The 12681-nt window shown below is 46.3% G+C and overlaps 1 protein-coding gene across 1 annotated transcript; it reads right to left on the reverse strand.

The window, feature by feature from the left end:
- Nucleotides 1-1141: 1141 nt before the first annotated feature.
- Nucleotides 1142-12409, reverse strand: extl3 (exostosin-like glycosyltransferase 3). Its single transcript, XM_080514318.1, has 5 exons — nucleotides 10059-12409; nucleotides 8498-8625; nucleotides 6348-6492; nucleotides 6116-6244; nucleotides 1142-4764 (listed from the first exon to the last, which is right to left on the reverse strand). Exons 1-5 carry the CDS (start codon nucleotides 12195-12197, stop codon nucleotides 4555-4557), a joined length of 2751 nt encoding a protein of 916 aa, XP_080370444.1. The 5' UTR covers nucleotides 12198-12409; the 3' UTR covers nucleotides 1142-4554.
- Nucleotides 12410-12681: the final 272 nt, after the last annotated feature.

Raw genomic sequence — 12681 nt, forward strand, 5'->3', positions numbered from 1 at the left:
AGCAGACATCTGAGGAATCGGAGAGCTCATTGATCGGGACATGGCAATATCAATATCATATGAGATATATGGCTTCTAATGGACTGAAAAGAACAATGTATTTTTCCTCAATTTTTGTTAATTCAACTAATATGCACGAGATTGATGCATCTCGCTAATTTCATAATCATTAAAGTAACAATTTGTATCTGGTTCAAATACAGTTCAATGAACCATGATTCCTCTTCATATGTCAAACACTTTTTTTTTTTAAACATCATGCAGAAACAATTACAGGGGCCACCAGCTGAAGGTTTTTAACCCTCTATGACACCCTTTGAAATTCTTGGACTGATTTTTTTTTTTTTTTTAATTGAAAAATCATTACCGTAATTTCTTTATGCTATTTATAGTTGATAGGCAACCTCATGCCATTCTTACAGGCTCTCTAATTACAAGGTGTCCGCCCCACTGTCCTATGATGCATTTATAAACCATCTCATTTCATAAAACTTGTCCCATTTAAGCTTTCTATTGATGAGGTTGGGTTTTTTTTAATAAATAAGCTTCATAACAACATGTGAGACCCTTTTTTAAGGCCCTATTTTTCAGAGCATAGATTCGTCTGGAGATGTACCCAGCACACTGGGTGAAGAGAGCAGGTACACCTGAACAGTACAACAGGTTTCGTCTTCGCAACAAACAAACACCTTGTTGCTATGTTGCAATAACGCCTGGGTTTTAGCATCATTCAACTACAAACAAAAAAGCTCTGAAATGCGTTTGGCAGATTACTTTTGTTGTGAAGCTCCTTGAACCTCAAACTCCTGAAAAGTTGACTTTTATTTCCCCGTGGTGCCTCATTTGTACGGAATATGCATTTGTGGGATGAGCAGCAGGAATGAGGCTCCACATTGATGCCCATCCCACAAATGCATGCTCCTAGGAAAAGTTTCTCCACAGAAAAAGCATCACCTGGCACGAACTATATTTACAACCGAGATAATTTCACTAAACACCAGTTTAATAGCTTTGTGTGGGTTGGATGCAGGCCGGGGTCGATTAGTTCTGAAAGTGCCCCACCCAGATATTCTCAGTCCAAGAATAAACGAGTGAGACAGTGATATTGTTAATTAAGGGTTTTATTTCCATTCATCTGCTCTTCATTGGTATGTGTGACGCTGCAGGTGGCCCCGGCCTCGCCCACAGTCGGACCCAGAAGCACATAGTTTCACGACTCTGTACACCTCGCAGAGTGACTGCAGCCTTCCAGACAGAACTCCTCCTGCTCCAGGCCATTGGAAAACCAGCTGTGTCATAGACCCCCCCCCCCCCCCCCCCCCCCCAAGAGGCCGGGGCGGAGGGGGTCGGGTGGGTGGGGGGTGGTGTGGGGGGACAACAGACTTGGGAGAAACAGCAGCCCACTCAAAGCTGTGCCCTCAGGGCTGCATGCCTAAAAAGGCTTCTGGAGCTCCAATTAAAAAAGCATTCAGATGTGATGTTTTTTGTTGTTTTTTTTTGGGGTGCAGCAAAAAAGGAGACTCGGGCCAGCTTTTGCACCTTGGCTCATTAGAAATCTGGCTGCTTGTTTACGCCTCTTAGGTAAACAGGCTGGATCCAATATCTTGTGTTTCGCAGCAGGACTCAGAAAGCGTCGGTCGCCACCTGGAGCGAGCAGAGATCTTGGCTTCAAACACACCTCAATTAGTCTGCGCCGGCTTGTTGCTGAAGCGCAATTTACGAGGCTGCGGGTTACAGGTCAGTGCTGTTAGCGGCCAGGCTTCTAGCTGCCCCCCCTCCTGTCCCCCCACCAGCACAGGCTGGACTTCCTCCTCAGATGAAATACAATTTGTCGACTCAATCAGACCGGGACTCCTTTGTGATGGAGGAAAAAATAAACTACCATGTCTCGTTCGTTTTATTGCATGTCGTATCAGTTCTTTGAAAATAAAAAATATCACTTCTTTTTTTTTCTTTTTTAACAATATATTCAATAAATATACAAGAGACATGGGCTTTTGTAACTTCCTGCTTCATAGAAACATCCTCACAGAACAGAATTTGGGGAACGACAATAATTCCGATATATTACGTCGGGGATCTTTTTTGTTCAGATTACAAGGTCAAATCGAGGTGTTGGGGAGTTTTTATCATAGACGACGGGTCGGGTCCCGGTGGAGTACCATGCGGAGGGGGACGTGGGTGTACCGGACCGCATCCCGTCGGCACCGCGCTCACACTGCGCAGCCTGCAAATGACGCTGGAAAGCAGCAGACGTCGTACCTATTTGGCAAAGAAAACATTCATCGAGCAATGATCGAAAACAAAAAAAACAAAAAACATATGACACAAATATGACGACACTGCCGGGGGAAGCTGGTGGCGACGTTGCACATTTTGGCAAATATTTGCTTTCTGGATTAGAATCAATCCCATAAATATTGAAGGAAACAAAACCAGCCCTACTGTCTGCAGCCACTTGACTCCCGTTTAACATCCAGGATGGAACGCATTAAGCCTAATTTATTTAATCTGAACCCAAATCAAAGGATTAAAAAAAAAACAACGACAAGTCACGGGTTTATGAGGGGTTGTGAGCTGGACCGTTTCTCCGACGAGGCCCATTAACTTGCTGGCGTCTCTGCCGGGTTGCGTGTGGAAACCAGCGAGGGATGAAGCGGACACACTGCTGTCCGCCGTCCAATAAAAATGAGCGATAATGTGCTAATCAGCGAGCTTTAATGGCGCTATTAGGCCGCGTTACCTTCTGATGGGGACGGAGCGGCTCCCAGCCAACCCAGCTGCGGGCTGGAGGTCCACATTTCTCAGAAGAGACGTGTGGGTTTCCTCACATCGGGTGCCACAATTCACACCGAGTGAAGTGAAACCCGCTCCTCCGCGTTTCGACTCCCAAACCGACTCTCATGGACTCGGTACGGCGTCCAACCCCAAGAGAGACGTCTCATCGATTTAAAACGGGATTTAAATCGGCTCACGGTTGTTCTGAATTAAAGAGAATGATTAACATTGTACCAGAAGACTGTACCGTGCAAGTTTATGTGCTTTACCAGTCAGAATACAGCGTCAATATGGTTCTGCTGCTTTGTGCAAAATTTAAAGTTAATCAAGTCCAGTTTGTTAACAATTGTGGAAAAAATGGATTTACATGGCCCCGTCTCATTATAATTGCAATGCTCACTTTGTTACCCAAGAAAAAAAAGCTCAAAAGTAGAATTAAAAAAATATAATTAACCTTATTCACGAGGTAAGCTCAATCCTTCAAAAAATATAGATTTTTTATAAAAACAAACATGGCCCGTTTGTTTTTCTGCCTAAATTGAGCAAAAAATAATTTGAAAATTTATTTTCATATCGATCCCATTACTAGACATAAAAATAGTTTTATAGGATTAAAAATATCACTTAAGAAATCCAAAAGAAAAAAAGAAAAACATGTTGATATTGGGAAGAAAACACTTGTCTTCCAACAAATTATTAATCTTAAATCCAAACAAACAATTCATTTTCTGTTCCCAGTGTGGAGCTGGCTCAATTCCCCACCAGAAAGCAAATATGTGTCTGTACCAAAACATCAACTCTCTTCATATTTACCGTCATTCTACTCAACTTACTGCATAAATACAATTCTAAGTAGACATGGAACCTATTTATTGTGGTTTTGGCAGCTGTGTCTCGACTTTTTTTTTGTTGTTGACATTTTTAACATGATTTCTTCCTTCTTCAGCCCAACGTACGAACAAGATGTGAGCAAACGAAGTGACGGACGAGTGGCTGGTTTACAACTTTTGAGGCATTATGGTGACCATTGAAGTGAATTCCCTCGGTTGAAACACGATTGGGTCGACCTGTTTGACTCTGCGGACGAGGTCCTGTCTCGCTCCGACCTCCCACACATGGAGGTTCTGGAAATCGCTCGCGCCATATAGAGATTTATACATTTAAACGACACTATTTAAAAAAAAAAAAAAAAAAGTTCAATAAAATACTTCTGACCATCAGTGCTTCTCTCACGTTCATGTACAGGAAGTTCAGTTTGTAACTGTGAAATGGGGGGGGGAAACGAGAATAAAGCGCAGTGGCAGCCGCGTACCGTCGCCGCTTTGGCTCCGCGGCCTGACGCCGCCGGGTCTTCGCGCCTCGCGGTTATTCACAAACTCCCCCGTCAGGTGGAGTTTCTGTACACTGTACACCGTCTCCACTCGGCAGGCAGCTAGGAGGTGCACAGGACATCTGTAAGCTAGTGGTTGATGATGGAGCATGAGCGAAGAAGGTGGGAACAAGAGCGACGGCCACTGAAAAGGCGGGGGTTTTTTTGTTGGCAGTGGTCCCTTTTCAGCTTCCGCTCTTTCAATCTCGACTGGAGTTATGGATGGGGCCGCCGGCCAGGAGCTTTTAAACGTCAACTTGTCAGTCTCCTCGGACAACGTCGCTATTTGTGCGTTCATCCTGGAGTCCGCTCCTCCATCTTCACCTGGCGCTTTCCCTTTTAAATTCGTCCAGACCTCCGGTCCACGCTGCCCTTCGGCTCTTTCGCTGGGTCGCCCGGGCCTCACGCTAGATGAACTTGAAGCACTTGGTCTTGTCGTGGGGCAAGCGAGTCTTAAACAGCACAGAGTCCACTCGGAACTGTGTGTACAGCAGCGGCATGTAGCCGTACACTTTCACGAAGAAGTTGATGCACTTGTGGCGCTCGTGGAAATGCGAGTCGTCGTGTGAAAGGGCCTGCGGGCAGCCGGGACAGCGGAAGGTCCACCGAGACGTGACCTGCCAGGGGGGGGGGGGGAGCGAGAAGGTTGAACGGGGAGGAATTATGTCATCTGTTCTTCACGGAAACATACAACTGCAGTCTGATGAATAGTTATTAATATAGAGTCCTTGCTACAGAAACATGTTGCAGTCACATAGGAGGAAAAAAAAAACAAACCCACAGTTTGAACATAAACCTGCCGTGCAAAAGCTAAAACACTTGCCGACTGCTTTCTTGCTCGCATTTGCGGTCACGTTGCAACTTTTTTCCCTTTGTGTTTTGGGCTTTTGCGTCGCTGCTGCAGGGTTTTTGTTCGTATTGCAGGGTTTTGCATTTGTACCCCAAGTTTTTGATTTGTAATCATGGGTTTTTGCGTTCATGCTGCTGCTTATGCATTCATATTGTTGGCTTTGTGATGCTCGTTCTGTGCTTTCACATTAATGATTTTGCTTTTGCATCAGTCTTGTTGCGCCCACCTAAAACCCAGAGCAGTTGAGCTCGCTCAACACGTGCACAAGGTTTGGGTTTCATAAATGTCACACTGGACTATATATGGAAAATGTATGAAGGGCTCAGGAAGCAGTGCAGCTCCTTTCTGTGAGAGCGGTTTTATCAAGTGAATATTTTTCCTCATATTGCTCGGTTTATTTCAAATTTACAAAAGCCACAGAGTGTAATTTTGAAACCTCTTTCACAAAACTCGGCTATTAAATCAATAGTACGACGCCTGAGCTTTGAATTGAGAAGAAAACTTTAAATTATGGTGTAATGCAAGCTTGGATGTTGCCGGCTCTGCATAAGCGATGCATAAAAAGTAATTTATTTCCTTTTTTTTTTAATTTTGACTTGTTTGGTCTAACATAGAGAAATCCACCCCCCCACCACCACCACTAAGGACTCCATATTCAAACATGCCCTAAATTCATTATTCACAAGGCTTATTCCGAGCAGCGAAACGCTGTCATGCAGCACACTATCAAAGACGTCGTCCTTAATTCCCCTCTGAAACACCCCTGAGTATTAACATCCAACTAAATCAGAAACAACTTAAAACTGAGGGCTGTGGTGACATTTCTGTTCCAACAGCTTCCCGGGCTTGATTGCTATAATTATTTGTCCAGCCATAAATATGCTCTCCGGTAACAAATGTCCTTCCAATAAAAATCCAGGAGGAAAAATCAGGCTGAACGCACAAGTTTGATCTCGTATTTCTTTCTTTTTTTTTTTTTTTTTTTTTTAATTTAGAATTTGTGTGAAATATTGAACCTGCCAGTTTGACTAATGGCAAAGCTAGGTGGGCAAAAATATTGCCTGCACGGGGCCCCGAGGGAGACACAAAGCCTGCAGAACCACGCAGCGTTCACTGACCTTGATGGGCGGTTTACGTGTGATGTGCGAGACCAGGAAGTTCATAGCGATGTCTTCACAGTTTATGTACTCGTCCACCATGTCCCTGATGGCCTGGGGCATCACGTAGGAGTACAGGTACGCATAGTACTGCAACGGAAAGAAGAAGCCGCGGGGGGAATTGCAGTCAACGACTCGGATAAACAAGGGAGAATTGGCCGGGTTGTGTTGGGGAGAGCGCGGGGTTGCTGACCTTGTGGAAGAAAGCAGCTCCGGTCAGGACCATGGAGAGCTCACACGAGTAGTTGGAGTTGTAGAGCCACGACTGGTGGTTGAGGTCCCACGCGTGGTAGCGCCCGGGGAATCCCACAATGCGGTCTCGGGCCTCGCGCCACACCCTGCGAGGAGAAAACCCACACACAACAAGAGTCGAGGATGCATTTCCTTCTCATTCGGAGACCACGGGATGTAAGACGACGCAGACGGGACACGGGCGCATTCCCAGACACACAAACACGCGCACGAACCTCATAGTGCAGATTTGAACAACTTCTTTAGACGCTTCCTGGCCACATACATTTTTTATTTACGGTTGACAGTAGACATGAGCAACTGGTGGTACACTGGTGGCAAAATTACCCACCTTTCGAGAATATATCCAATAACTGTGATGTCATGAGAAAAGTCTATTAACCCAATATCTGTTATTTAATAATTATGCTGAACGTAATTTGAGATGGAAATGAGCAAATGTAAAGTCGGTTAGCCGATAATGTTAATCTGGCGTCTCCAAATCTCATACATCAACATCTAAAACCATTTGGACGTCCGGCAGACAGGACGACATTTCCGCGGCACCACCATGATCAAAGTTGTCCTTCCCTGGTCTCCAGCCTATTTGTTTGCACAGATCTCCTGCCACACTGGGTTTGCTGTGTAGCGAAGCCATCACTGCTCTATTGCTCTGGTTCGACCTGCTCCTCCCATCGTGCGTCACCACCGCGGCCTCCCAAAGCATTTTAGATACAGCATTTTAAAACCTTTAAACAGCTCGTGGACAACAAAGTCCTGCAAATGGAGCTGCTTTGCCCCTATCCTCTTATATGCACTCTGACGGTAACAGTTTTTTTTGCCCACCTGAGCTCAGCCAGGTGCTTGTAGATCACATAGCCACCATTTTAATCTTAAATCTTCTGTTTTGTCTTCTGTCGCTTCATCAGAAATATTGGCACATTAAAAAAGTCTATTTTATATTTGGACGAATACTGTATTAATAATAGTTAAAAAAAAAAAACATTCTATGCTACTTTATCATAATCTGTTGCTTTTCTGTGGCCATTAGTTTGAATTTTAAGAGTCTGTCTGTGCATATGCCGTCTTCTTAACTCCATCTGCTTCAATCTGTCATCCAAATAAGCTGTGTAGCAACTACTTTCCCCTCGGAGACCAATTATATGTCCATCCTGTTGTCTGCTATGCAAACGTGGTGAATTTTTTAGATATTATTCCAAGACAAAATGTCACTTGTGGCTCATATTTAGTACCATGTTGCTGAATAAACCAAAACCCCCCCAAAAAACTAAGTGTTTGAGTTGATCAAAAAAGATAGGTGTAATTTTCCCCTCATTCCCAAAAGAGGCAATTTAACGTCTCCGACGAGTTCATGTGAGAGCACTTAAACACCTGAAAGCAGCCGGCTCTCGGCAGAGTCGTTTCCCTTTTTTTTGCGAGGAAACATTCCTGGCTAATTCTGGAGGAGTTTGAGATAATTCGTGACAACTGACCACACGCGCATGTGCTCGTTTCTGCCTGCCTGAACAAGCTGCCGCAGCGCAAGTCATCCTCGCATCTGAGACCGGAGAGAGGTGGTGCACAGAAATAACCCAACAGCATGCTTAATCATTTAATTGGTTAAAACACTGCATTCATAGTCAGATTTATTAAAGTGGAGTCCGAGTGCAAGGCTGTCGGCATGTTTCCCTTTTATTTTCTGAATTTCAGGCTGAAGCTGCCAGCTCAGAAATTTCAGATTCAGTGTGTTCAGGAATGTGGGGTTTCTGCATTTTTTAATATACTTTTTTTTTCCCTTTTCAAAAGCAAAGTTTCCCTTCAATTTACCAGTAATTTATTTTTCTTTTCTTCATTTCACGGGGGGGGGGGGGGGGGGGTCTCCTCACTCTTCAGCTAATCTATCATTTTATTTTATAGCTAGTCATTAAAAGCTGGGGTGACACAGTGCCAATTAAAGTTCAAGAGTTTATGCAGGGAAATGTGTGTATTTTGCATTTCTAACCGAGCGAGAACGAACTGCAGAGGCTTGTTTCCACTTTCATCAGCTTATCTGAAGAGGGTGGATAAGAAGTGTTGAAAGTGATGCAACGCGACGACTCGGTCATGACTGACCTGAACCCGAACATGATCTCATCGTGCCGAAGATGGGCATCATCATCGATGGACAGGATGGCTTCGGTTTCTACGGCATCCCAGGGAAGGAAGCGGTTGTTGAGGCTATTCTTCTCTGTGCGAACGACCTGCAGGCACGGAGGAAGAAGACACATCTCAGAAAAAGTATTTGCAAAGAGACACTCGAACATTCCTCACTGAGCAAAGGCGACTTGGCTCAATTAATACGGCAACGCTTGGAATTGATAATGACTTAATTAAACAGGCAAAGGTTTAAATGTGATCAAATCCATTTTTCTACAGCTTCACTGAGCTGCTGATGCTGGTGTCAAATTACGAGCTCACGCGTGTGCATAAGAGTTGGTTTAGTGGCAAGAAATCATGAAGGGGACATTATCTAAAAAATAACCTGGCTTTAATATCATAAATAAAAACTACATTATAGCTTCTTTTAAACAGGTAAAGATGGACAATACAGTTGTAGTAATCATAAAAGTAGTTGGTCAGCATCAATCTTTCATTTTTAGAAAGAAGTTATGTCAATCAAAACACACATTTCAGAACTGGATTTAATGTAAATGTGAAACAAATTCACAAATAACTAGGGCCCAGCCGTTGGCGAGGTCCCTAATTACACATTTCTTTGTCAGTTTTGGCCTCACTGTTTGCTGCAATCCACATAACCGTGTGTGGGTTTCTCTGAAATACAGAAAGAGCAACACTCTCCATTTTGATAGACAGTCACCACGAAAGATCTGCCCTCTGCCATCTCATCTATCAAAATGACGGACAGCCTTCCCACATTTTCTGTCACTGTTAAAAAACATGGATGAGAAAGATGTGGCTACCACAACCCCTGCTCATAATAACTTCATTTTATTCAGGCAATACTGTACTTATAACAGTATTTTGGTTGCTAACTGTCAGAAGGTCATTAAAAGAGAAAAAAAAAACCCATCCATAACAAAGTATTCGTCCACACAACAGACTCAAACGTATCACAAGGCAGCAGAAAGAGCCATCTCGTATCTAATCTTTCCGGCTTTGTTAAAAACGCATTCATTTTTGGTTGAATGTGTGACTTTGGTGAGCAGATCAGATCACATCAGAAACGACAAATAAAGTGTTTCAGTGGCAGCAGGCAGCAATAACGAATACTAACAAAGAGCTCGAATGTTCCTTGCCCTTTCTGCAAAAACTATCGTAACCAAATAGTTTGAGCAGAAACGACATGAATATTACATTTTCCATGTTTAGTTCAAAAGAATACATCTCATTATTCATGGATGTCAACCTTGTTCAAGCCTTTGAGTGAAGCGGCTCCTGATTTGTGTGGTAGCCTCACAGAGTTTCAAAGAGACACTGATCCAAACAGCTCAGTGCAATCTGCTCGGGTAAACTTTGCATCACATGTGACGCATCAGGAACACTGACAGGTTGTGTTTAAGCATTTCAGTGAGAAGCGATGAAAGGGACCTGGATTTCGAACTAAATAATCCAACACGGATTTGATAACCAACTACACATGTCAAATGAAAGGAGAAAAAGCAGAAACACTCACCACAATGGGCAGGCCGATGTCTGGCCACAGCAGGTCATCTGAAGGAGGTTTGGGCGAATTCCACACCACCACTACCTTATTGAGGTAAGGCAGCCCGTTCAGTCTCTCCAAGGAGTTCATCAGCACCTCCTCCCTTTCATAAGTCAGCATGACCACTGTGAACTGTTCTCTGGGCACGTTCCCACCCAGGGAAGCCTGAAACTCCTTCCCAGACCCCCCAGTACCTCCACCGATGGGTCTAAAACCAGTGCCGGAGCCAAGGAACTTGGCTTCAGAAGGCAGCACAGGGTCAAGAGGAGTGTGGGGGAAAAGATGGAAAGGACCTGGGGCCCGGTTCCAGGCCCTGTAGGTGTCTGCGGCAGTGTATGTGAAGTTGCGGAGAAAGCGTGGAGAGGCATATGGAGGCTCCGTCTCCACAGGACCCAAATCCAGATCGCCGTTATCAGCCAGGTTGGCGTCAGTCCCTGCCAGCTTTCCGGCTTTGTGAGGAATCTCCTGGGCCGGCTCTTCTTTGATGGGTGAGGCAGGGACCTGGATGCTGGTTCTGATACTGGCCAGGATGGTGTTGAGGACATTTTCTGACGTGGAGAAGTAAGTCTCCCACAGGAAGCGGCCCTGCCGCCTCATCGTCAACAGGTCGTTGTCCGACAGGCTGCGGAGCAAAAAGTGCAGTTCTGTCACGCGCTGCTTCGGGACTAATAGAGCAGCTTCAGTCCAGCGGATGAAGTGATGGTAAGGTAGTTTGGAATGGTCCCCCAAGACGACGGGGATGGCCCCCACTTCTAAAGCCTCAAACAACCTCATGCCACAGCCTGCTGAGGCCACCAGCTGTCCATCTCCTGCAGCGATCACCAGGGCAAAGGTGGAGGCTTTCAGCACCTCCAGCCGGTCATCCCGCTCTCCACACAGAGCCCACTCTGTTGGAAAACTGGCTCTTGGGTTCTTGCAGGTGAACTCCACCAGCACCTGGTCTAAATGACTGTCCTGCACTGCCTTTAGGGTTCCAATTATCCGATCGTCATAGTCCGCTGGGGGATCTCCTTCCAATTCCTCCTCAAAGGACTGAGGTGGTGCCTCCTGCAGGCTGCTCCTCAGGGACTCCACCCGTTCCCCCTGGAAGGTGAAGAGATATTTCCTCTTCACAGGAACTTGAGGGGGCACTTCAAGAAAGTTGGGCTCTGAGAGAGCGTGAACTAACGGGGACACGATGAGGTCAAAGCCCTCACGGTACTGCTGCTCCAGAAACGTAGACTGTGCAACCGCTGCTCTTCCAGCGCTCACATTATACAGGAAGTTCTGTGTCATCGACTTTCTGGAGAGATGCACCAGAACATGATTATGTCCATCAGATCTCCAGTAGGGAAGGGCCTTCAGTTGCTTCTCCAGCTCTGCAGGACTGGGCAGTGGAGAGGAAGGAGACTCCTGGAGCTCTCCGACCAGCACCAGATACAGACAGGCTATGCTGGGGTTGTCAGTACTATAAATGTTGCTCTTAACTGATGCAGCGAAAGCTTGTTTTACCAGTGGGTCAAGATAGCCCCCCCACTGATAGGTGCTTGTGTCATAGACATATACAGGGAACCCAGACGTAAGAGGACAGCGCGCATAGTCAAAGCAGGAGCGCAAGCGGCAGGAGCGTGCAGACTTGGGTGGTGGCATCCCTTGGTCGTCCTTGTCCGGCAGTAATCTGACGGGCAACGACAGCTTGGGCTGATTCTGGGCCATCAGTTCTTTATACGAATGCTCCGTTTGGCTAATGACATTCTTCAGCTGCAGCAGATCCTGCTTGGCACTGTCGATACTGCGCTTGCACGCCTCGATCCGAAGGTTGAGTCGGGCGATCTCACCGTTGAGGTCCTGCCTCTTGGCTTCCAGCTGCAGCAGCTCCTCGCTGACCGACTCGCGGATACGGCACAGGTCCTGCACGTGCTTGGCCTCGCACAGCTCACCGCCGGGCCGCGGCCCAAAGATGCGCTTGTCGGGCCCGCCGGCCTCGTCAATGGTAGTGAGGTAGTAGTGCGCGATGAGTGGGAAGAAGACCAGGATGAAGAAGAGCATGAAACTGAGCCACGTGAGACGGACGCGCCGCAACACCCACGGCTGGCCTCCGACGCCCCCCACACCGCCGCTGCGCTGCATCGTGGACCCTCTCAGTCTTTCCCCCGTCTGGAAAAGGAACCGTTGCTATGGAGATCTGCAGCAGCCATGTTCGACCTTGTCAACAAGGCGGCGGGATGGATACTAAATCATCAACGCTGTGGTGAAACGCTGTCCTTCTGGAAAGGTCATCTGAGGTTGTTTACCTCCTGGTAAGTCCTCTGGGTATTGGCGAGAGGTTTGAACCTCACCTGTGCTCCAATATGTACTCCGATGCTTTACAGTTCAAACAGGCCAATGCCATTTCTGACGAGAGTTTGAGCAATTCTCTTGGGCCTATGTAAGAAAACAACCGTGCATCTGGGGAGGGGGGCCCCTCGATGCGTGATGCGGGGAAGGCATGGCTGCTCACAGGTCAGTGAGACATTTAGGAGGGCCGGTCGGGTGCATCTCAGTCGTCCTCATTGTCCAACCATTCATGAGTAAATCCGCCAGAGACTGCACCACAGAAATCTCCTCTTTCTTC

Source organism: Blennius ocellaris (genome assembly GCF_963422515.1).
Source record: "Blennius ocellaris genome assembly, chromosome: 18".
In the NCBI taxonomy this organism is placed as follows: Eukaryota; Metazoa; Chordata; class Actinopteri; order Blenniiformes; family Blenniidae; genus Blennius; species Blennius ocellaris.